This window comes from Sceloporus occidentalis, unplaced genomic scaffold (genome assembly GCF_023333645.1).
Source record: "Sceloporus occidentalis isolate IW3139 unplaced genomic scaffold, rSceOcc1.0.p SCAF_5, whole genome shotgun sequence".
Taxonomy (NCBI): domain Eukaryota; kingdom Metazoa; phylum Chordata; class Lepidosauria; order Squamata; family Phrynosomatidae; genus Sceloporus; species Sceloporus occidentalis.
In genome coordinates, this window is record NW_028316985.1 from 118,833,608 (window position 1) to 118,860,110 (window position 26,503).

At 37.6% G+C, this 26,503-nt stretch overlaps 1 protein-coding gene across 1 annotated transcript in view; it reads left to right on the plus strand.

The window, feature by feature from the left end:
* The window catches only part of KIT (KIT proto-oncogene, receptor tyrosine kinase), a 105,255-nt gene extending 80,135 nt beyond the window's left edge, over positions 1–25,120 (plus strand). The window contains exons 10-21 of the mRNA XM_089527220.1: positions 2,061–2,167; positions 2,277–2,403; positions 3,905–4,009; positions 5,211–5,321; positions 8,838–8,979; positions 10,857–10,945; positions 11,454–11,581; positions 13,011–13,133; positions 15,899–16,010; positions 16,133–16,232; positions 18,953–19,058; positions 21,781–25,120. Coding sequence (XP_089383346.1) covers positions 2,061–2,167; positions 2,277–2,403; positions 3,905–4,009; positions 5,211–5,321; positions 8,838–8,979; positions 10,857–10,945; positions 11,454–11,581; positions 13,011–13,133; positions 15,899–16,010; positions 16,133–16,232; positions 18,953–19,058; positions 21,781–21,906 — 1,376 coding nt within the window. The 3' untranslated portion in view covers positions 21,907–25,120. The remainder of the gene's footprint in view (positions 1–2,060; positions 2,168–2,276; positions 2,404–3,904; positions 4,010–5,210; positions 5,322–8,837; positions 8,980–10,856; positions 10,946–11,453; positions 11,582–13,010; positions 13,134–15,898; positions 16,011–16,132; positions 16,233–18,952; positions 19,059–21,780) is intronic.
* The last annotated feature ends 1,383 nt before the right edge of the window (positions 25,121–26,503 follow it).

Genomic DNA, 26,503 nt, shown 5'->3' on the forward strand with positions numbered 1-26,503 from the left:
TGTTTACACACACATATACTTGAACACACAATTGCAAACACTATAAGATCTTTGAGACCAGAGACTTCCTTTTCATCTTATAATAAAAAGCATCACTTTCTGTGATGTTGTTTTTGTAGGACTAAATATTTCTTTTTTCTTCCTCAGCATGTTATATTCTGTGTTTGGAAATAACTAAATAATAACTGGAAACAACTAAATAATGGCCTAAATCTAATGTTAGTCCCAACTAGGTTAGATCCATTAAATCAATAATACTTAAATAGATTTATACTGGTCAAAGACCAAATAAATTTTATTACTATTACTAAATAGATACTGATACAAGATCCCATTGATTCAACTGGATTTCAGCCAATGAGTTACTTGTAATTAATTCCTTACCCCTTCAACAAAAACATGATTAAGTTACATTATTACTTTAACATAACAGGGGATGACTTCATACCTTTTGCTGTGTAATTAGCTTTTTTATTTATATTGTTCATGATTTCCTGTTAAGTAAACCCCATAGATTTATGACACTTATTCCATGTAATTAAATCCCAGATTGTATTGTAGGGTAAAGACAGAGTAAGATATGCTATCTGTTGCTGTTGTTTTTATTTTCAAAATGGTAGCTATAATGAAGCATAACTCTTGTTGGCACAGGAGTTTGTCATAGATATTTATACTGTTATGGCACAATCTGAAAAGAGACACAAGAGATTTATTTTGCACTGTATCTGAGCTTCATTAAACTGTTTACCCCAGATAGCATTCCAGTAATTAAGAGGAAAGGATCACAGGCTTTCCTAGAAAAACCTAGAACAGAAGGAAAGGTGGAGCTCAGAAGGAGATTGGTGTAGTTGTTTTGCTTTTCCATTCTTTGAGATGGCTTTGCCTTATTTCTGGGGATGCCCTGTTATAAACCTCTGCTTATATCACATCCTCATTTTGGGATGCCCCAAAGATATGGTGGCTTCCAACAGCATCCCTTTCATGGGTGGAGACCAACAATAGCAGTAAAGGAGACGGGCCTTCTTTGCTGTACTGTAGGTGAAATTTGAGAGGAAGGAACTGGCAAAACCACCACTGAGTATACCTTGCCTAAGAAAACCCTATGAAATCTTGGGGTCACCATAAGTTGACAGACGACTTGAAGTCACATCCACATCCACACAACGTTCTAGATCAATATATCACCAATTACCCTTTTAAAAATACCAGTGGCTTTAGTATCATCTTGACCACATTCAGAATTATTCTGGAGAGATGGACCTGATCAAGCCCCAAATTAACATGGTAGCCTCCAGAAGATTTTTAATAAAAAAGAAGCAAACAAAAATTTAAGGTTTTTTTTCCTTGTAGAATCACTGGTGGATGGTTATTCTGATACAGAATAGAGCTATACATTAAAAGCATTTTAAGAGTAACTTTCTGTTTTTATGTTTTTTAAAAGAATATGCATTGCTGTTGGATTTGTCTCATTGGAGAGACATGAGCGTTATTGTTTTATACCATTCTCTTATTAATCTCATATTAATCCTGTGTGAAATTCTAGCCTGTTTGTGTGTATTTATTTCTAATGTTGTTTCAAACTAGTTAGGTGTGTTTTGTACCACAAGAAAACAGCTTGTTACAATCAGTTTTTGTTTTTAAGTAATTACAAAACAACTGTCATAGTTAGTTTTGAAAAATGGAAGGGTTATAAGTTGCTTTTTAAAAGCTGCAACCGCAACAGAAATTAACTACAGGGGTGGCATGGTGGGTTGCTGCTAATTAGAACTAATTATTCTTTAATATAGTTTACCAAGTTCCACTGTATTGTTTTGATATCCTGTATAAACATTTCATCTGTGATTTCCTGCAATGTAAACCCAAAAGCAGTGTTCCAATACTTCAATAAAAGCACATTAAAAACCATTGTTAAATAATGTGAGTCTTTTCCCCAGAATAATGGAATAATTGTATTACTTTGAAAGTAAATAGTTGCTTTAAAAAAGCATACTGCAGTGAGTGTCAAGTTAGTGTTACAGTTCTCCTTCTTAAAGATTATCTTCTTTGTTATCTCATTCTAGAACAAATCAGCACTCATACTCTATTCACTCCTTTGTTAATTGGCTTTGGAGTTGCAGCAGGTCTCATGTGCATCACAGTCATAGTTCTTGTGTACAAATACCTTCAGGTAAGAATCCTAAATAAATAAATAAATATGGGTTTAGTAAGCATCCTTTAGCTGTTTTCTTCCTTTGCATTTGGAATTTGAACACTCTGAAAATCTACCTGTTTTCCAGAAACCCAAGTATGAGATTCAGTGGAAAGTGGTTGATGAAATAAATGGAAACAACTATGTTTACATAGATCCAACACAGCTGCCTTATGATGACAAATGGGAGTTTCCAAGAAACCGTCTAAGTTTTGGTTAGTTTGTACACATTTGATTTTGTTGGTGATTAAAAGTTGTCAGATCTCAAGAACTGTGTGTCAGCAGAATTGTATTGTTTACTGACAAAAAAGTAATAATGGGCCGAAACAGACAGCGCCAATTTTAGGGTTAGGGACTGTGCAGCAACTGCACGGTCCCTAACCCTAGCACTGCGCGGCGGTGCTATAATAGCAGTGGCCTGTCCTTATGGGTGCCGCCATTATGATGTAAGCGACACATTTTTTCTGGGTTCTTTGTCCTCCAGAAGGAAGCCGTGCGGTTTGGCGTCTACGGCTTCCCTCTGGAGGGAATTAGGCCATCGTCAGGCCACCCTTTTCGGGCGGTCTGTCCCGCGCCAATGTTAATTTTTGTGCAAGCCATTTGAAGAGATTGTTTCATTTTGGGGGAATTGCTAGGGAGGGCCAAAGCAAAGAAAGGATTCTTCCCAGAGTGCTGCTGCCTGCCATTGGCTGCTGCTCAATTGGAGGAAATGGGTAGAGAAAAAGTTTCCTGGAGACTATATCCTGCAAATTGTCCATAAACTGTATGTTGCTTTTAAAGTAATTTCTTTTTCTTATCCTAGCTTTTTTTAAAAAAAATCTGTTTAAAGTCCCCAGCCAAATATTACACATATTAAGGCCATGCACAGTAAAATATATCACAGCCCATATTTGACACTCTAGCTCCCATTCATGTTTGTAATTTAATGTATTTATTACATTTCACATGTCAGATAACTCAGAAATGGAAAGAGGAGAGACTAGGCAAAGATTGAGGGTGTGTCTACACAGGTCAAATAAAACAATCTCACCTAGTCTTTACAACTAGCTGTATGGGGCAATTGGGGCCAAATCTGAGCCTTTTCATTGCCTCAGGCTTTAATCGAGAGTGTGGAAAAGTAGGGATTTATGTTGGTTTTGAGCAGAAAACCCAGATATTCACACACATGGTGGGGACGGCACTCCATAGCTACATTGGTGTGAGGCTGGGAGGTGGAGCACATACATATTTCCACACATGCGAGGGTGGCAAAGGAAAAACTGGAGTAGCCAAAACCATGTCACCATGCATACTGTGATTTAATGGATGGAGGTAGGTTCAAAATGGAGAGCTGTTTAGGCAGTTCTACCAGACTTGCCTGTGTGTGTGTATACAAGGCCATGGTTACTGCCAATACGGGTAACCCAAAATTAAGCTAGATTTTCTTGTCAGTGTAGATGCACCCTAGGTCAGATGGTAGGTTGAGTGAAAAGAAAGAAGAGAAAATAAGGAACCTTGTTTTTTTTACCCAAAAGTGTAACAGTGATTGTTGCACTGGATATTGGGCTTGTACAAATAGTGACAGCTTTTCCTGTCCTCTGCTTTATTCCGTTGAATGATTTAGGAAAGATTTTATAGGCACATGGTATTTTATTAGAACATTTTTAAAAATTAAAATTGTCATTATATGGTTAATTGCATTGCTAATCTGTTTCCATGCTTTCTGGAATCCTTTAGGCAAGACTCTAGGAGCTGGAGCTTTTGGGAAGGTTGTTGAAGCAACTGCCTATGGTCTGTTCAAACCTGACGGAGCAATGAGAGTAGCTGTAAAAATGCTTAAGCGTAAGTTCCTGCACCTTCCATTCCTTTCCTTTGTTTTAGTTAATGTCTCTTGTTTTTGTATTCAAAGAGGCCATAATAAGGAAGTCAAAATATTAAATTATATATTAAACCAGAGAGCCATGGTGGTATAGTATTTTGAGACCAGGGTTCAAATTCCTGCTCAGCCATGGAAACCCACTGGATGACATTGGGCAAGTCACATTCACTCTGCCTGAGAGTAAGGAATTGGCAAACCTCTTCTGAATAAATCTTGCTAAGAAAAATCTATTATGGGGTCACCAGAAATTGGAAATGACTTGAATGCAATAACAGTAACAAACAATTCACCAGTAATAATTATACTGAAGGGCAAGCTTTCAACACAACCATTTGAAAAAAAACAGGGGAATGTGTACCAGTTATCGCTATGAACAGCAAATTCCTGTCCAAAACAAATACGTTTTTACTAAGTTGCATTCTTCAAAGTAACAGAGAACAGACCTGACAGGCCTCTGTGGGGAGTGAATAAAATTCAAATTGTCAAGAGGACCCATTTCCTCGAAGTTAAGTGCTTCATTTTTGGTGCAGTTCAAGCATTTCCAAGGCAACATGAACAAGGTTTGAAGATCTCCAAAGCAAATAACACATCTTTGTGTCATAAAAAATTGTTTATTATCACATTTTAATACCACCTCTCCACTAAAAAAATATTCCCAAGTAGGTAAGAAACATCAATAAAACAATTTAAACTCTGAAACCAACGATATCATAATGATTAAAACAGGTTAAAAGACCAGATAGAAAAGATGTATCCTTACAGAATTCCTCAAACAGGCTCTTCACAACTCTCAGTAGCATGCATTCCAAAATATGAGAGCAACACAAGAGAAAAAAAAATGTTGATAGTACTTTAGATAGTCCTTGCCATCCCTACAAAGCTGTCATTCTGTAGTTTAATAGAATATTGTATCCTGTTGCAGTGGTTGGTTTTGCTGTAGAGGTGAAATTCAGCAAACAAATTTCAGAAGTAAAGAAATGTTCCTTGACAGAAAGAAATGGCAGAAAGCTGGTATGAACCATACCTTCTCAGAAGGTCTTTAAAAACATTGAAGGGTATCTATGTGAGGAAGCAGTCTGAGTATACTGCACTGTATAATATGTATGCTAATCTGTAACTTTCGTCTGCTTCTTCATTTGCTGAGCCTCATCTTTCTCTCTCTAGCCAGTGCCCATTTCACTGAGAAGGAAGCCTTGATGTCAGAACTGAAAGTACTGAGTTACCTTGGCAACCACATTAACATTGTGAATTTACTAGGAGCCTGCACTATTGGAGGTATGTTTTTTTGACAGTTTCCCTCATTTGCACAGCTTTAAATGAAAGCTTACGATGTTTCCTGTTATTGATGTCAGACTAACTGACATCTAACCTTGAGGAGTTCTCAAAAATTATTGCCAATGGCTCTGAGATTACATTTGCCAGCTTTTTTAATACCCTCGGATGTAGTTCATCTAGTCCTGGAGACTTAAATTCATTTAGATTAACCAGGTATTCCTGTACTCCCTCTTTACTTATTCTGTTCTGCATTTCTTCTATTGTGTCCTCTGCTCCATTTTCATCAGGTTGAGCACCGTTTTCCTTTTCTGAGAAGACTGAGCCAAAGAAGGTGTTGAGTAATTCTGCTTTTTCTCTACCCCTTGTTAGCATTTCACCATCTTCTCCATGTAGTGGTCCTTCCATTTCCTTCTTCCTTTTGCTACGGACATATCCAAAAAAGCCCTTTTTATTGTTCTTAACCTCTCTATCAAGCCAGAGCTCATTCTGTGCTTTTGCTTTTCTGACTTTCCCCTGACATGTGCTAGCTATTTTCTTTAATTCCTCCTTGGTTATTTCTCCCTTTTTCCATTTCCACTTTAACTATCCTGAATACTACTAGTGAATTAATTACCTGAGTCTGGTTCTCTATAACTAGAACAATGTCATCCCCATTCAAGAGGGAGATTGCATCAACAGAATGCTTAGGGAAATCCCATGCTTTGCAAAAATATTCATAAAAACTATAGGGGAAGAAAACCCCTAAGTAAGGAATGAGCCAGGATAACCTAGAGAAATGATCATGCTCAGTGAGCCCAGAGTGCTCAAGATCGATCCTGACCTAATCTGATGTTCAGATGTACATCATGATTTATAATTCAGATTGCTGCTCCTCCCATTCACTTCTAGGAAATCTGTAACTTCTCTCTAACGTTTTTTCTTGACACATCTGGGTGAATTGTGGAGCTTCAAGAATTGCAGACAAGTTGCAGCTAGGTAGGCTCAGCAGTTAAGATGCTGACTCTGACTATTGCAAGATTGGCAGGTTGGCAGTTTGAGGCCTAGATAAATAGGTACCACCTTGCTGGAAAGGTAATAGCATTCTATGTGGTCGTGCTGGCCACATGATCAGAGAGTTATCTTTGAGAACGCTGGCACTTTGGCTTTGTAACAGAGATGAGCACTGCCCTCTACAATCAGACATAACTTGACAACCTTATCAAAGGGGAAACCTTTACCTTTATAGCTTTGTGTTAGGCAGTTTTAAAGAACCAATTTAAAATTTTACTTTTGAATAAACTTCATGAATAAATATGTGGCATAACTTTTCCTATGTATTGTGTATATTCTGCTTTAAGAAACAAGGAAGACTATATTTCTCTGTCCATTCTGGCTTATACATTAATCCAGTATTGAAAACTTAAGATTGTTTTGCATCCAAATTTCTGAATAAACAAAACCGAAAAATAGTCAGAAGGCAATGAAATAGTAAAATTAGAAGACAATGTACAACAATGACAGTGTAGTAGAACAAAACCATTTAAAAAGTGGCTCCTCCAACACACATGCACAACTTCCCTTCAGTCTGTAAATGTTTGTACCTCTTAGTCAAAGTGTCTATCTTTGATAGCGTGAGCTTTTGTAGACTTGAGTCTACTTCCTCAGATTCATGGGTTGGAGTGGAGAGTCCAGGGACAGACCTATATAAACAGTCTGTGTGTGAGAATGTCAATAGAAATGCAAAACCTTCCTTAGTACCCTGATTTTCCAGATGAACATGGATATGCCCTTGAATTCTATCTGTCCTATTTGATTTCACCAAAAAAAAATTCATCTGTATTGTAAACTGCTATGGATGCCATACTGGGAGAAAGGCAAGAGGTGTGTGTTTGTGCGTGTGTGTGTGTGTAAATAAAATTAAGCCTAAGAAAACTGAGGAATAAAACTGCTATCTCTCAGAGATGTACACATGCAGTTGCAGAATGGTTAAGTTAAAGTGAGCCTGGAAAAAAAAAAGAAGACAACCTTACAAATGCACGTCTACGCCCCGGGAAGCTCCAAAAGAAAAGGTTTTTGTTGTTGTTTAAAACCTCACAATTGTAACAACAAACAAAGAATACACACAGAGAGAGTTAGAGATCTACCAGCAGTGTTATCAAACTTAACTCTCTAGTCCCTCTCTCTACCTAGCTTCCAGAAGTCCTTCAGCTGAAGGATAGGGGAAAGTGGGAAACAAGGGAATATGTGACACAGAAACCCTCTCTGCAAACACTACAATTGGAGGTGTCAGAAAGTACTAATGAAACTTTCCATGAATTACTATACTAGAATTCCAACTCCACTGCAGTCTCTCCCCATCATATCACACTGTGAAACATTTCACATTTGCTGTCCCCACCACCGCTGGTGTACCTGTTACTCCAGTGACCCAGAAAGTAATGGAGGTCTTTGGGCTGGTACAAACTAATCTGGAACCCATCTGACTAGAAATAACCCTGCCCAGATTCAATCTCAATAGGACTGAGTCAGGCCAGTCTCCTTCAAAATTCAGCCAAACTGCAGGCAAAACCTTAAAAAAAATCTCGGGGAGAGGATTTAAAGAATGGAATATTCTGAAGGAAGGAATGGCTGGCTGGCTGGCACCTGAGCAGGCACATTCCAAACTGCTGTATTTTGTTACAAGTGCCATTTATAACATGGTTCATGCCTCCTTTCCCCCAACTGGTGGTCTGACTTTTTGACCTAATACTTGCCCTCACTCTACCAATATAAACAAACAAATGTGTTTTTTGCTATCATAAAAACTAGTTACTAGAAGATGTTTCTGTATCTGCATGGACTGTTGTGTGTGTCTGTTTGTGCAGAGAAACTGTCCAGGAAAAGCGCTAGTTCAAAATCTTGTATTACAAATCCCAGACAGTATTATTATATATTCAAATTACTGTGAATCAGCCAGGCATCCAGAAAACAGATTTTTAATATAAAAACACCTGTGACTTTATTCTGTCTTTAGACTCCATTTTAATGGTTTTGAATGTCTGGAGCATCTAGCTTTGTGTCTTTGCAGGCTTGTTCTGTCTGAAGTGTTTTTTCCTGAATACTATAATATTTTATACCCTTTCCAAAACATTACTGTAAGAGTGAGATGTCCTGTTATAAACAGAAGTGAATCAAAGGGATTAATGTGAGAAGCTTACATTTGGAACAGATAACTTCCTTCAGGAAGGGCTCCAAAATGAAACAGATGTGTCTGGTTTGCACCATTATCACAAGACTTATTTAATTCGTATATGTGTGCTTTTAACACTGTTGTCCTATTGATGTGTAGAAATAATTAATTGGAAATGACATCGTCTTAATTGGAAATAGGGCCCAGTTTCTGAATAGAGATGCTGCTGATGTAATTTCACCCTGACTTTTCAAGCTGAAACACTGCTCTGTAGTGTGATTTGATACATGTGGCCAAATAATTTTTTTAAAGGTTTGAGCCAGAATACAAAATGCACTCACCACTTCTAACTTCCTGTGCATCTGTAGGTCCTACCCTGGTCATCACGGAGTACTGCTGCTATGGCGATCTTTTGAATTTTCTGAGGAGGAAACGTGATTCTTTTATATACCCAAAGCATGAAGAAACTGCTGTTTACAAGAACCTCCTCCATCAAAAAGAACACATGTAGTAAGGATGTGGTGCCAATACTTGTAGTTGTTGTCAGAGATTGACAGTGAGCCTTTTGTGTGTTTTTGTTTTATACAGTTTTGTGCCCATTATGTGATAGAAGAAGTTTTTGTTTACCACATTTCCATTTCACTCTTTCTTATCCATTCCTATTTGGGCTGGCTCCAAGGTGGATTGGGGCTATAGCGTGTGGTTGCTGTGGTGACCTCAATTTGTCCTTTTGCGGTGGTATGTTTCACCCCATAGTTAATTTTGTTCAGTTCAGCACCCCTTCCAGTTTGCCATTTGTTCAAATATTATGCTACTCAAATACAGTACCTAGATTGTTGGGGCCAAGTGCCAGTTTGCTCTTTCATTGCAAGATTCTTTAGAGCATGAGAGGACCCAGTCTTTTCAGCAGCTAAGCTACAACTCTGTTGAATATCTGGGCTGGATTGTTACCTGCATAGAATGACAGTTTAAGTCTTTTCCCCTTCTAGGTGAGGATCTTAACTACTCCTCTCATCCAAGCAGTTAAGGTTTAATTCCCGGAACTTAAAATAGTTGGAATCTTCTGAGTTTTTATTCACTTTGCTCATGATTATCAACATGAAGTAGACATTCATTGAAGAGGTCCAAGACCTCATGGAAGTTTCTATCTGGGTTGTATTATTTCAGATTGCTGTTAGAGATGAGGATAGACCTTGAGATTACAGAAATTCCTTCATACTCCAAATAACAATACTGAGTGATTCAAAAAGAATGGTGCAAAAGTAAAGCTGTTCTTATTCAAGTTTGCACCATTCTTTTTGAACCATCCTGTAATAATAAAAACATCCCTCCCATGCAAAAAAAAAAAAAGTATGCCATGAAAAAGATTACGTTGGAACCTTCTCAATGATATCTTGTTTTATTTGAATGTATCTGTGGTTTATCATGACGTCTTGATGCAGGCAATGCTTCAGGGCTGTAATCTTCAGGCTGCCAGATATGGTCTCACCAAATATTACATGGTTCTCTATTTAAAAAAAAACAAACCAAAATCTAGACTACCAAAACAGGATCCAATGCTTGTTACAGCCACAAGTGAGAGTTTGGAAACTCTCACTTCTGTCTATAAGTCACATATCATTTGATCTCAGCAAACTCTGGTTAATTTTAATTATGGTTCATTTGAAACATTCCACCTTAAAACTACAGATTATATAAACCATAGTTAGATTTAACTAGTTGGAATAACCTCGTGAACTGTGGTCAGGAGGATACAAATCTCTTCTTTAAAGCCACGCTGGAAGAGGAGAGGAATTACATGACCTTGGAGAAAGCAGACAGCAGGGAAGAATACTAGCCTGTTTCTGCCACAGTAAGCCATGGCTTATTGTGATTCCAAACTTAGTGAAAACTAGACCTGTGAGTGAAATAACAAATGAAGTAATGAGTATATCAGCAGCTAGCCAATTGGGAGTGAGAGCTGAAAGAAACTAGTCACTTAAAAAAATGACCTTTTCTCAAACCCAAAGCATCAGCTTTGAAATAGTTCTAGCTGGTGGTATCCTATGATCCCTTCATTTGAAATGCCAATAATCAAAATTAAGGTCCTTTAGGCACAAATTTAATCTGCATTGCAGAAATAATAGAATTTGACACTGCTTTAATTGTCATGGCTCAATACTGTGGAATTTTGGGATTTGTAGTTTTGTGAGATAATTAGCCTTCTCTGGCAGAGAGCTCAGGTGCCCCAACAGATTAAAAATCCTCTCCTTGGTTTCGTTGTTAATGTATTTCCTCACATGTGTAAAAATTGTTTGCTTTCTAAGCCTGTTATTGTTCCCAGGTAGCTCCTTTATGACAGATGTTTTTTGTTTGAGTTGCAAAGATGTCCTCTGCTTTCTATGCAGTGATGCCACCAATGACTATATGGATATGAAACCCGGAGTGTCTCAGGTTGTCCATGCCAAAACTGCTAAGAGAAGTCCAGGAAGGACAGGTGAGCTAGCAGGAAAGAAAGTGGAAAACATTCTCTTTTGAAATTGTCTATAGCTATCAAAATACGTCTTATTTTTAAACAGTCTTCAGAGGACCCTTGTTATACGCTGGGGTTTGGTTCCAAGATGCCCCGTGGATAACAAAATCCGTGTATGCTGAAGTCCCATTAAATATAATGACATAGCAAAATGGTGTCCCTTATAAAAAGTGGAAAATGAAGGTTTGACATTTGAAATTTATACTTTTTTTGAACATTTTCAAACCGTGGATACTTGAATCCATGTATTAAAAATCCGTGTATAAGAAGGGCTGACTGTTATTTTATATTGGGTTAGCACACAGATTTCAAGAAGATACTCAAAATTACTTCGTGTTTTCACAGCAGATTATGTGTTTGAGTAGGGTTGCTGTGTTAATTTGGTGTCATGCTCTGTTAATAGAAAGCCAGCTATTTTCCCAAACGGCCATAATTAATCCATTTGTGCACTGTTCCCATATGTGTCACTTAGGATCATTTGCTAATCAGGATGTCACCATTGCCATCTTAGAAGATGATGAAATGGCTCTGGATATTGAAGACCTATTAAGTTTTTCTTATCAAGTGGCAAAGGGGATGAGCTTTCTATCCTCCAAAAATGTAAGTCAGAAACTTGGAAAATAATATTTTTTTTCCATACAGAAAAGAATAGTGCATATTTTCCCATGCGGCTAATCTTTTAGAAAAGGGGGAGTCAACTTGTGTCTTGCCTGCTGTTCTGATTTTTTTTTTAACACTCTTTCTCATGTCAAATTGTGTGTAGCAGCAATTCTTCCTGTCCTATGTACCTAGGGCTGCCATAATTGTCCACTTTTACCAGGGACAAAATGTAGGACAAATTCAAGACCAAACTGTAGGGCAACTGCAGGACAAAACTCAGCTCAAAATGTAGGACATTTAAGGTCCACCATTTTTCTTCAATGTCCTACATTTTGGGCTGAGTTTTGTCCTGCAGTTGTCCTACAGTTTGGTCTTGAATTTGTTCCACATTTTGTCCCTGGTAAAAGTGGACAATTATGGCAACCCTATGTACCTCCCATTGTGAAAGCAGATACTGTAGAAGATGTATAAAGAACAACCATGTTCTTCAACCAGCTGATTCACACTCTTTTTAACCATGCTGCTCAGGGAATGGGATGGATCTGCGTGGTTTCTAGAGAGAAGGTCCAATAGATAAAATGAAATAAAATTGTAATAGAAGCTGATGCCAAGTAAAGTGAGGCAAACTAATTAAATGTAAACTCTTCTTATAGTTATCTTGGAAAAATCTACCCTCCTAGGAATCTGGTGTAAGATTCTGAATAAATTATTTTGCTCTGTCACTGGAACATTGACAAAGACGAAGTATCATTCCAGCTAGTCATGTTAGGAAGACCATCAATCTTTGCCTGCATTAGAACCATTTCAGAATTTTATTTTCATTATAAGTTTTCATTCGTAAAATCAGGCAATTAAGAATGACCAGGATTTGTATTTTCCTTTTCCCTTCCCATCTCTCTTTCCTTTCATGTTGAGTCTTTTATTATTGTAATCCTAAAGACAGAGATTATCTCATTATATTGAACTGCAAACTTTTCTGTTTGAATAGAGGCATTTAAATGCTTTAAATGAGGGGTGGCAAAATGCTTCCCTAGTTGTGTGGTCCCTCCACTGTTGTTTTTGTGGCCCTTGGCACCTCTAGAATCCTAAATCAATCTTATTTCTGTCCAAAAAGGAAGTAGCATGCCTTCAGGAGCAACAGGTTACAAAGTCTCTCTTTACCATTTAAATCAAGAAGACCCATTTTTAAAGACCAGAAGTTGATTTCAGGCCATTTTTGTTTTTTCTTTTACGTTTCAATAGTCTGTGTGCCTCTGAGGGAAATAAAAGTGACTCCTAGACCGACTTTAAATGAAAAAGCAAACACACATTTGATTTATATGTCACCTTTCCCCAGAACCTGGAATCTATTCATCACAGTACTAGTGTACAATACCTAAAAAGTTATTTTAGCCTATTGATGTTGTATGCATATTTTTTGTATCCATAGTGTATCCATAGAGACTTGGCAGCAAGGAACATCCTGCTCACTCATGGGCGGATCACAAAAATCTGTGACTTTGGTCTTGCAAGAGATATTAGGAATGACTCGAACTATGTTGTCAAAGGAAATGTAAGTATGTTGAGATGCAACCTGTATATCTGTAAAGCATACTGTAGAACTTCCCTTGATTTTTAATGACTAGAGAACACCACGTAAACCTTTTTATTTTAACACACCAAATAATATCTGCCTAGAAAGCACATCATAGAATGGGGATGAAGTTGAAGCAAACTGGGCTGGACATTCAAACAGAAGGTATGAAGGAAATGCCTTTTGTCTTCAGCTCAGTACAAATGGTCTCCCCTCAAATAAACTTCCTCTCAACCAAATCTCTTTATTAAATCTGTAATCTCTTCCTATGTACTGGGTGTGGGGGGTACACTGAAGCCATCTCTTGAGATAATAAAGATCTGACTTATCCAAGGCTCAAGCAATGATGACTGCATCCCTTCCTTTTCTTCTGCAAATTTCAGCGTGAGGTGAAGGCAGTCAAGATGATATAAAGAATTTGAGCAACAAAACTAGCAAATTTAGGACCAAACCCCCTTATTAGCATATCTGTTTGCTCAGAAACTAAACTGAAACACCCGCTTTAATTTCCAGCCTCTGTCTAATTAATTCAATCTAGGCGGGTTTTTTAAGCATAAGACAACAGCTTGCAGGTGGGCAGTAAGTAATTGCACTCCCATTTGTCTAGATTAAGGGGTTTCTGTGTCCTGAGTTGTCTGATGTTTTATGGCATGAAAGAGTCAGCAAAGGGCTTAGCTGCAGCTGTTAGGAGCTAGGGGGAGAAGATGTCCTGTAATTGTGTCTGGCATAATCTCAGAGCAGATGCTATGGGAACCTTGATCACTCTGGAAATTGACAGCAGGCAGTGCCTCCCCTAACTGTGACAAGAACAGATTTGCTCCTCCTTGCTTGATCAAAGACATGATGGGTTTAAGCTCATCATTCTAATTCGGAGGTCTTGCTTCATGCAATTAGATGAAACAGTTAAACAAATTGCTTTCTGTAACAAAAACAGCAAGTTCGTACTGTACTTTGCATTGGTTAACTGTAGTGATCTCTGCTTATATCCCACCACTGGGACCATCAAATGTTGGGTTTCCATGTAGGCAATCACATCTGGCCACCAATTGTGAGAATTCCTCTCAGGCAATCCACCACTGTGGCCATCAGATTTACATCTAAGACTCTGAGGGTCACCTTAGAAAAAGTAGACCCCTAGACCAGGTTACAATATCATGAGCGGTCTAGAGGAAAAAGAGTCAAAGGAGGTTCCAAGGAGTGCCAGTTTAGTAAATATACACATGCACTGTATCACAAAATGTTACAGAAAGTCCCTTAGTAGCATCATGGTAAGTTAACACTTATGTAAGTTTCATTGCTTCAATGGGTCTGCTATTTTAGTGACTATTTTAAAAGTTTTGTCATTATATTAGTAGAAAAGCTCAGATATTTGTGGCAATGTGAGTTAAAATTTCTTCAATCAAATAAAAACATTAAAAGATTGATAAAAGAAATAAAGACAGATGCAATAAAATAATGTTAAATGAACTGGACCACCACCATCTTTGTGCCACTATTTAACAATGTGAATAAGCATTGCTAAACATTTTGTGGGTTGTCAGAACTGCCAAATCTCTTAAGTGACTTTAGATTAGGGTGTATCAGTACTTCAGATTTAAAGCACTTTAGCACCATTTTAAGGTGAGGCATTCAGGCTGGTCTATCAGAGACATTTAGTGCCTCACCAAATTACAGATCCCAGGATTCTGTAAGATAGAGTCATGGCAGTTAAAGTGGTGTCAAACTGCTTTAATTCTGCAGTGTGCATATATGCTATATGTAACTAAACATAAAATAAGCCATCACTAACTATTTATCATTTTCATGAGTCATAAGACAAACTGTTTTTGGTCAAAACAGGCCAAAATGAAATCCCTCTCAATAATACCAAATTGATTCTAAAAATCAGAGCATAAGGGCACAACAATAATACACCCAGATGAATTTCAAAAGTTTTTTTAAAATAATACCCTTTCTGTTACCTTGTCTGGTATCTTATGATAAGGGAATGCCCATCTCTATAGCTCCTTGCACTCTGATAGTAATCACTTTCTCAGTGTGCTGTACAATAATTAGAGCTGTAAAATGTAATTGATTTAATTGGTACATTCATCAACAAAGGGTTTAGTGATAAATCAGTGAGAACCAATTTTAACTGTCAGGGCTTCAAGTTAAGGGCACACTTTAAAAAGTATTTATTTATGTACAATGCTTATATGTTGCCTTTAATTTAATTATCTTCAAGGCAGATTAAATTGCTACAGTGAACACATATCCACACATCATTCAGCAGTACCTTGGCCAATGGATAGGGCCAGGTGGTGCTTTCCTTCTAATCTGCAATCCCAGGATAGCAGAGTTAGTTGATAGGGAGAGTGAACTATAGCTCTTCTTTTTGTGACCCCTTTGAGGGTGAGAGGTTGAACTTCCTTTTGTTGTGATGCTCTTCCTGAAAGGCAAGGGGTGCATTATACATTGGTCCTTGGTCTTTGGTTGATAGATGTGGCCAAGGTGTGACTTTCACTCCTCTTAGTGTAATACAGAATGAATGAGGAAAGATTAATTACAGTCATTACTTCTAAAAATGAGTGGTATCTTTTGTTTATTAAAATAAAAGTGATCTTCCAGTTCTTTCATTTTGGTAATTTGCAAATTAGTGATTAATCTCTTCAAAGGCAAATGGTTAATCATCTAAAAATCTTTAAAGCTGTGACAGCTTTGTTGTCATATTTTTCCATCTTTCTTTGTCTTGCTTCCTTTCACAGGCTCGACTTCCTGTTAAGTGGATGGCACCTGAAAGCATTTTTGAATGTGTGTACACATTTGAGAGTGATGTCTGGTCTTATGGAATTCTGCTTTGGGAACTCTTCTCTCTAGGTAAAATGCAGTTGACTTTCAAATTTCTGCGTCATATAAATCAGCAAGATTAATTATTGAATGTTTTATTTCTCTTATGTGTAAAACATGCTATGATATATTGACATCTTCTGTGTTAACAGGAAGCAGCCCCTATCCTGGAATGCCTGTGGATTCCAAGTTCTATAAAAGGATTAAGGAAGGATACAGAATGTTTAGCCCAGAATTTGCACCTGCTGCAATGTGAGTGACCAGACTTCTTACCATTCTGAAATAGAAATGAACAAGTGTCCAGATTTTGATTTAAATAACATTTTTGTATTGTTTTCTCTCTTTGTGAAGTTGCAGTAGTGGGGGGAAATCCTAATTGTATTCTGAATATTCATAAGACTCCCTATCACAGCCGTCCAGCTGTTCCTAATTCATTTACTTGGAAGTAAGCTCCCGTGAAATCAGTGAGATTGATGTTCCAAGTATACATGTGTGAGATTGGGATATTGGTTTACTGAGTCATTTGTACTCAGAGTTGTGTGCTTTCTGTGTAAAAATAAACATGAAACTGAATAATAAAATCAAACAATCAGGCGAATCAAATCCCCAGCCGAAAAACTCTGTATACAGCAGCATGGGCAAATTATGTCAATTAAGTACATTATTTATAAACACTGGTTCAGTATTGTCAGGTATGACTGACCAGCATCTTTGCAGGGTCTTATATGGATATCCTCTTAGTTCTGCTTTGGAGATCTTGCTCATAAAGGCCAATTTCTTTCAATATTTGCATCTATTTGCTTATTTTGCACAGCTCTGTTTTGGCAGATGTTGGAGAGGTGAACGGACACGGGCTTAACACTTAAACTTCTCTTTCCTTCTAGTGGCTAGAGGTCCTCTTCCAACAGGGCCCCCGGCTCTCTAGAAATTTCAGCCAGCATTGCCCATTTTTACCTAGTGCTGGCGTGTCATAGGATGACCATGTGGAATATGCTACTGCATTAGGCAGCGGAGGAGGAGTTATGGTGGTGGTATGGTTTAGCTAAATGGAAATTCATGTCCCAAAATTAACCTACTTCAATATTTGATTGTTACACTCCCAAGGAGGGTAATCTTTTGCTCTCGGGGCATTTTGGCATACATTTGCCATCAGTCCCAGCCATCATAGCATTATGAGTCATAAATCCTGTTTCTTGTCCCAACTGAACTAGATTTATGAAATCAGTGGTGTTCACATATGTGTTAACTTCCAACTCAGTGGTTGATTCAATTAGACTAGCAGTCGAATTTAGGCCAACAAAACAGTGCTTTTCAAGCTTCAGTCCTCCAGATGTTTGTGACTTCAGCTACCAGAATTCTGGGAATAAAAATGCAAAACATCTGGAGGATTTTTGAGAAGTGATGGTCTAAATTTCTGGCATGTCATATATTCCCTGCACATGTTACAGTTAGTAGGAAATGGCTATTAATTGGTCACTATGACACCAAACTAGGAGGAGTAGCTAATACCCCAGAGGACAGGATCAAAATTCAAAATGACCTTAATGGATTAGAAAGCTGAGCCAAAGCTAACAAAATGAATTTCAGCACGGAGAAATGTAAGGTGCTGCACTTAGGGTGGAAAAATGAAATACACAGATATAGGACACCTGGCTGAATGAGACTACATGTGAAAGGGATCTAGTCCAAGTAGACCACAAGTTGAACATGAGTCAACAGTGCGGCAGCAGCAGCTAACAAGGCCAATGTAATTTTAGGCTGCATCAATAGAAGCATAGTGTCTAGATCAAGGGAAGTAATAGTGCCACTCTATTCTGCTGTGGTCGGGCCCACCTGGAATATTGTATCCAGTTCTGGGCGCCACAATTCAAAAAGGACATTGAGAAACTGGAGCATGTCCAAAGGAGGGCAACTAAAATGGTGAAGGGTCTGGAAACCATGTCCTATGAGGAACGGCTTAGGGAGCTGGGGATGTTTACCCTGGAGAAGAGAAGGTTCAGAGATGATATGATAGCCCTGTTTAAATATTTGAAGGGATGTCATATTGAGGAGGGAGCAAGCTTGTTTTCTGCTGCTTCAGAGACTAGGACCCGGAACAATGGATGCAAGCTACAGCAAAAGAGATTCCACCTCAACATTAGGAAGAACTTCCTGACAGTAAGGTCTGTCTGAGAGTGGAACACACTCCCTCGAAGTGTAGTGGAGTCTCCTTCTTTGGAGGTCTTTAAACAGGCTGGATGGCCATCTGTCAGGGATAATTTGATTTAGATTTCCTGCATGACAGGGGGTTGGACTGAATGGCCCTTGTGGTCTCTTCCAACTCTATGATTCTATGGTCTTCATGGTTACATCTTGAAAACATGACATTCTCATAAACTCTTTTATGGGGGAAAATCCCATTAGTAGCATATTAAACTATACCAGGTGAAGCACTTCGATGTGTCACTAAGGATTTCCACTAAAGTAGCTAAGATGGGAATAAGGCAGATAGCTGCACCTGAGAACAGAAAGACTGAATAAAATCCTAAAGTAGATTTTTAGAAAAGATTTAATAGAGAAAAGAAAACATTCCATAAATGGCACGTACATTGAAAAAATCTTGACAATAAAGCCCCATTATAAGTTTGCTTTAGAGTCGCCACAAGTCAGAAATGAGTTGAAGGTGCCCAGCAAAGTTTGCCATTGCCTTTCTCTGAGGCTGAGAGAGTGGGACTTGTCCATGGTTATCAAGACTGAGAAGTAATAGCTGAGAGGGATTTGGACCCTCTCTTGTAGCCCTAATCCAATACTCAAACCACCATACCACATTGGTTCTCTAAATGTATGTTCACTGTTTATTTTGGTTTTTTTCCTTTGGTTGACCAATGGGCTTGATAGTTTGTTTAGAAAACAAATAGACTTTTGTAATGTTTGTAATTAATGTTTTGTCTGCTGCCAAAATCTCAGTTGATAAATTCTTACCATGCCTCTAGGTACGAGATCATGAAGAGCTGCTGGGATGCAGACCCTATAAAGAGACCAACATTTAAGCAAATTGTACAACTGATTGAACAACAGATTTCAGATACCACAAACCATGTAAGTGTTAAATATTCTAGGCTGAGTTCTGAATAGAGATAAGTGCTGAGCGTCCAGCTTAATGTAGTTGCACACTATAATACATTCCTTTCTTTGTGCTATGAATGTTTTCAATAAAAGGAAATAGTAATGATTGTAAATACTCTTGCTGCATATTTTTTACCCATTTCCATGTATCTTGTTGTGGGAGTAGCACTTAGTAGATTGTGGCTTGCAATTAGCAGCTTTATCAAAAATACTGATGTCATCTTGCTCATCACAGGCATTACTAGTTGAATTTCTCTCAGAGCTTGGAAGTTATTTTTGGACAATTCCCAGAATATCCTCAATAGTGTGGCCACTGGACATGCTGGCTAAGAGATTCTGGGAGTTTTAGTCTGGAAAAACATAATATGTTAATCAATGAGTAAACAGTCATTATAGTATTCAGTTATGGGTCAGTGTAGAGAATGAGCAGAGATTAGAAATGTTCCCTTTTTGGACAATAACCCCCACAGCCAACCTGGTCTCTGGAGTACTGGTAGTTATAGTCTAAGAAAGTAATTTTTTCAAACTCTCTCTGAAGGAGTGGAGAGTGCACAATTAGGCCTTTGATCATCCAGTTACCAGCAAGTCAAAGAAAAGAAAATAAGGTAGAAGGGAACAGCTAATTTGACCTAGTGAGAATTCAGGGCTTGGGTGGTCACTTTGGATCAACACTGTGCATCAGATGTTCTGGAAGCTCCTCCACTTTAACTGTATATTTGAAATTTTAGGGAAGCAGTATTGGGGATCCTTATGGATCAAAGGCAGGATATAAATCAAATAAAAATAATTTCTGGACTGAAATGACCTGGAGCCCCAATAAACTTTCCTCTGTGTTTTGATAAAAATGATTGTTTTTTTTTTAAAGGAGAGAGAGAGAGACAGATACATTCTGTAAACCATTATTGGTTTACAGAAATATAGATGCTTTATTAAACATGGATGCAAGTTTAACATTTTCATCATTGGCTCACAGGACTGTTTTTGAAGTCAAAAAAATTACCCAAAAGTGGCATTGGCTTTCAGTTTTTATCTGGTATTAGTTTTCTGAAATAACTTCCATTTGGGAAAGTGCATTGACTATATATTTCTACCTGTGCTGCAGTGGGCAAGGATCCCTGTGCATACATTCAATAGTTGGTTTCTGTTGTTCACTTAATATTTCCAATTGTTTCTAGTAGCAAAGGAAGAGCAGAGCCCCTTTTATTCATGTGGCCCTTTGATACTTCCATCTCATACTGGGAGACTTGGTTCAGTAAAAAATAACTGAATGCACTGGATGAGAGATTTTTACCCCTTATGGCAGGTTTTTGGTAAGAACAGATTACATTGAGAAAAGCAATTCCTGTACCCATTTATCTAGGAGTAAGCCACTGAACTTAGTGAGTATTTTTAATTAGACATGATTGTACTTTTGAGTATTCACTTATTTTCAGGACATGGTAAACATCACTCTTGCTATCTTAGCATCCATAAACAAGACTGTTTGACTGGGAAACCAGTTCATTTTAGCCACTGTGAAAATTTTGTTATGAAACAAGCATTATTTGACGCAATATTTAGAAAATGTATATCGAGACCTACTACCATCCTGCATTCAGTTTAAAGCAAATGCATATAGTGTGAGAAGGTGTTGAACCCTGGATGGTTTCCAATACATTTTTGGAAAAATCTTCCATGTGGTTATTGATAAAATAATTATAGAGGAGAATTCATCCCACTGAGTAGCTGATGACTTCCACATCAGTGGACTGGTAAATCCACTGTAGGTTTTTAGAATTTTAAGGTAGATATCCAAGGCACTGGGCCTATTTTGGGGATATGGGTTCAGCTATAAGGCTTTTCTACAATGGTAAAAATGGCATCTTCAAAGCTAATGAATTTATTATGGCATAATCTTCAGTGGCCTGGAGTTCACGTCATCATATTCATCAGGAAATGTTATGCTGACCTACAGCTGAATGATTGATAGGGTGGGAATGTAACAAGTGAGTTCAGAGAGAAATGAAAGATAGAAGTGACCTTAGAGATGTAGTGGAGTAGGGCAAATGAGAATATTGTTCCCTCAAATAAAAATGCTGCTTATCCAAATTAAAATTTCCTTCACTCCCCAAATTTTTAGCATTGCAGAGAGTGAAAATTATTCACCAACTATTATATTTGCTGTATTCATCAGATTTCTTGATAAATGTGCCTCCAGGTTTTCTTTGAATGCCTAACCTGCATTCAACTGATATTTTAAGATACTACAGTGCTAGAAATTTGGGAATGAAGGAAAATTTCATGGGGAGAAGGTAATTTTTATTGGTGGGCTGTGCCCTCATTCACCCCTCCCATAAACCAGATCCCTTGCTGACTTCACTGTTCACACTTCCTTTCTCCCTATCCAAACAAGTGTATATAGTCCATCTGTAATGCAGCACAATACATGCACCTGCTGAATTGGAATCTAGACCATGAAAATGTATATCATCATAAATGCATGAGTGTTTAATGTTTCGTGAAGTTGCTGTTTTTGTGGCAACAGATTATATTCTTTAGAGTTTGTAAAAAAAAAGTCATTGTGGCATGAGATTTTGTACTTATAAAATGACTGAACAGTGTGTTAACGTGCCTCAGATACATGTAAAAGAATTGATAGGCACTTTGGTGTTACGTGTAGTCATTCAGCATTGATTCCAGTTTGCATCTTTTCCAGATCTACTCAAACGTTACGAGTGGAATTTGTAGCCAAGGGAATGGTACAGATCATTCTGTGAGAATCAACTCAGTGGGCAGCAGTGCTTCATCTACTCAGCCTCTCCTCACAAATGAAGATGTTTGAAAACAAATTCAGCCAGCCTAGATTGAGATTCTGCCATTGTTAAAAGAATAAATACTGGTTGTTCCCGTTTTATTCACTGCTACACCAAGAGTAGTAGGAATATTACAGTAATTTTCTGTGGGTTTTTTTTATTACATGCTGTTAAAAATAAAAGTAGATTACACATCACAGTTACAGCATTGTTACACTGTTTGCTAGAGTCTGTGTATAGTTGCTATGTTGTTATTTACATTTGTAGTGTAAAAGTGAAAAAATAAACATTAACATTTAGGATTGGGGAAGAATTTCTAAAAAGTGGAGTATGCAGTTCTTTGAAAACAATTTTTTAAGAAAGATCTTGAGAGCTCTAACTGTAGAAAATTGGTGGCTGTGTTTGAAAATCAGTACAGGCAAAGACAGTTTCCATTACTTGTGAAACTTTGAAATCTTTGAAATTAAAAATAAATAAATGATATTCTGGGCTGGATCCAATGTGAATCTGGTGGTAGCATCTGGATTTTCAGTTTTCCCCATTGCAACTCCCAGAGTTGCCCAAAAAACATTTCCAGAAGGTTTTGCAACCATCTGAAACAGTTTCTTCAGAGTGCTTATAGGGTTGCACTGGGGAAATGGAGATTGCAGCCACCTGCATATACTATATTCTGCTTCAGCGTGAGCAGAAATCCAAGATTGTATAGAGCCCCCTAAATCCAAGACAGTACTTGCTTGACTAGAAAGAAACAGAAAGACATTGGCCTAAATTCACTTCCTACACCCAACTAGAGTAGACCCATTGAAACCATTGCTGAATGGTAAATCAATCATAATGCAATTCTCATTGAACTGCAGTGTATCCACTCTAGTTTAGATTAGCAGTTCGATTTAGGCCACTGAAAAGTACCGACCATCAGAGATTATAGGCCTGCCTCTGATAGAGGGAATTTGCAGATATTGTTGTACTTCATCTCCCATACATTACAGTTATAAGTTATAGCCAGCACTTATGGTGGTCAGGGATTATGGGAGCTGTAGTCATTACAACATCTGGAGGGACAAGTTCCCCAACTCTGTCTGAGGTATTAGAGACTATGGCAGGTGACCACCATGTCTGTCTTCCACTTCATGTTTCTTCATGTTCTAGTTGAGGTAGTTAAGGAAGGGACAGAGAGGGGAAGACAAAAGATAGTTTCCAACTTTTAGTTTTGTATGCCTAGGTTCCCATTTGTATACACACATACAAATGTACCTGCATTTTGTCATGTGGCAGAGGATGCCCAGTGTATAATTCTTATCCCCATTATAAACACTGGAAGGTCAGCCTGTGCATCTGTTTCTTACAGAATATATTGGGAGGAAAAGGCACAGTTTGATGGTTCATTTCAAGTGAACAAATCATTGCATCATCATAAACCCTTGGAGAACTGAGGGCATTAAATATAACATCAGGTTCGTTTCCAGGTCTGGTAAAGAATCAACTGCCTGTATTTAAGTAGAGACTATGCTATGTTCCTTGTGTGACTAGTAGTCTGGCTAGGAAAACAGTTATATACACAAACATGCCCCAATGAAGGTTCCTATTTCATAATTATTTTGTGTGTGCATATATGTAGAAAAGTCAAATAACTGTCTTACTCTCCTCAGAGCATGTAGGGTACATGCAACTGTGAAAGCTTATTAGAGAAAAACACATGGTTGCATCTCGTGAAGGGCTTATTTCTCTTTTAACACTGGCTGCTGCAGTGGCAACATTGATAAAGAACTAAATGTTTGAGATTATTCATGTTAGCACTAAATGGATCATGGTAGGCAGGTGGCTTTACATGTCTATATTGCCATAAGTCGTTCTGAGAAGAATTTTTTAAAAAAAGATCTGAATACCCTTTGATTTTCTAAAAGGACTTGTCTATCAATAAACAAAAATCTCAGAAAACAGCTTTTAATTCATAGATTTGTACTAAAATACCTGTATAATTACAGTGCAGTTTTCATTTAGCACTCTATTATTTATACTTAATGTAACCACCTTTCTGGTTGAGTTTGTATTTACTTGTAAGTTGTAATTATCTACCCAAATGCAGAATTACTGAGCAACTATTAGTCCAAATGAAAGTTAGTTTTTAAAATGCACTGCCAGAGGCCTGCTTAACTTAAGTTGACCACTGCTAGCTTTTGCTGACCGAGAGTTACATATTCTACCAGATTATTTGGGATTAAGGTTACAGAAATACATTAGCCAATTTTTAAGAAGTGGCACTTGCACTGGAATTATTTACGCAGTTGCACCTTTCAAAAATTTGCTGAGGCTTATGAGGAATCGCTTTATGCAGGGGATTTCCGTACTCTTCTATGAAGGGAAATGCTCCATATGTTTTCTCATTGCACATGCAGATTCTCACTTTTCTGAAGTGAGGAAGTGGGTGAGCCTCCACACACCCAGAGCACTGTGCACATTATCAAAATTATGCATGTGAATGGGAACCACTGTCACTATAACTGTGTTTTCACCTACATTCTGCTAGTGTACACATGTAAAAAACACACAGAGCACAGATCAGGATTGTGCCAGTTGACAGTGCCCTGCTCCTCTTTGCATTCAGCCGAAAGTATGAAAGGGGCTCTATGGAGTTCTCTGTATCTAAATTTTAATGTGTAGGTAGGAGCACTGCACAGTTAAGATTCCCTGACGTGTAGAAAAGGTTTCATACATTCCAACTATATATGCTAAGCCACTTCACACCTTCCACTTGCTGCCAAGTAGGGACAGGACTCAGTGAGGGGGCAATCTGTCCCTGTCTCCTATCCACACATTCACCATGTGTGGGTGTATTAAAGGGGAGAACATGTCTTGTATCATATTTTCCTCCCTCAACCCAACTTCTAAGGCTATGATAATAATAATAATAATCATAATAGATAAATGAAAAATCTTTTGGCTTTTATAGCTTTAAGAAACAAACTTGTAATAATTGATGACACCATGGTACTTCTTTGGCACTTGGATAGACAATGTTTTTTCCTTTTAATATTCTCAGAAGTTATATTTTTATAATTCTGTTTTTGTTGACAACTTAGTTACAGAGCAGCTTGATAGTTTCAGATTTGTTTTATTGTTCCAATTGTATTGTGTAAATGCTGAAATGTAGCAATAATGTCTTCTCAACTCCTTTAGGCTCTTGAGTCTTAAAAATATTTTTATATAAATATATATATATATATATGCACAGCAACCATATGTATAAATATGTGGAATGTTTGAAAGATGTATTGTTGGAGAGTTTGAATAAAAATGTAAATAGTATACTTGAATTTGTAGATGTTGTCATGGCATACTTAACCAGTCGGACACTTAATATAATCAAAGCTCTAATCAATATGTTCTCTCAGACAGCACTCAATTGGTGTGATGGGAAGACATCATAAACACTGGCATTTGACCTGATTTATTGCTTTATTGTGGGATGCACCCAGATGTATTTGTGTTGTGGACAATTATTAGTAACGATTTTATAATCTATATTTATCTTACTATAGCAAGCCTCCTTAGAAGGATTGCTGTCATGACAGACAGAATCTAAATAATGGGAATTAAATCCATTTTAATTAAATCAATCACTTAAAATAATGGTTGGCATCCTCTTGATGAATTACAGTGGCATAAGTCAGTTTTATACCATTGCAACTCACTTTTTTAATTGTTGCACAGGTTGGAAGCCCATATCAAACATAAAACAGCCAAAATCTCTCCAACGTCCAAGCTGTTTTCAGCAACAGCCTCCCAAATCCAGCATTTTTCTGGTTGGTGGAGAGAAGGAAAAGCAGCAGACAGGCATCCAACTATTTTCCTGTGGCTGGACCGCTTGAGTTCCTTATAGATACCAGTCTTTGAGCCTTATCACACTAGATGAATCCCACACAGAAACAGGATTTTAAAAGTAGAAAAATCCTGCAAATGTGGGAAGTTTTTCAGACACATTTGCACCAAAGAGCAATGATAGGAAAATAAAGTGAATGGAAAGTCAAAAATGACACCTTTTTTCTTTCAGAAGTTACCGAAAGGAAAAACGTGTCATTTTTGTTGACTTTCCATTAGCTTTATTGTCGTGTTATTGCTCTTTGGATGAAAAATTGTCTAAAAAACATCCTGCATTTGTGTGTGTTTTTCTACTTTTAAATCCTGTTTCTGCTCGAGATTCATCTAGTGTGATAAGGTTCTTTGTATGTATAGCTGTAGGAAAATAGCTGGACTCTGCCTGCTTCCCTTACCCAACCCGGTAATGGCTGAGTTCATGGGGGAAGTAGCTTAGAAAAGAACCATTAAGGTAGGGTTGAATGAATGGTTTGTATTTATATCTCCTGATGCAAGAGAGGGGCTCAAAAACCACCCCCCAAAACAAATGGAATTAATAATATCAGATAACCCTTAAACATCAGTTTCTATTAGACCAAAGGTATTTTATCAATTATGTTATAATGCAAAGAAAAGAGGAACTAAACAGTTGAAAATATTTGAAATACTACCTAACACAGTCTGTTATTGTGGCCAATGTATATCTGGTTTATTACACAATACAGGTTGAGTCTCCCTTATCTGAAATGTTTGAGACCAGACATCTTTTGA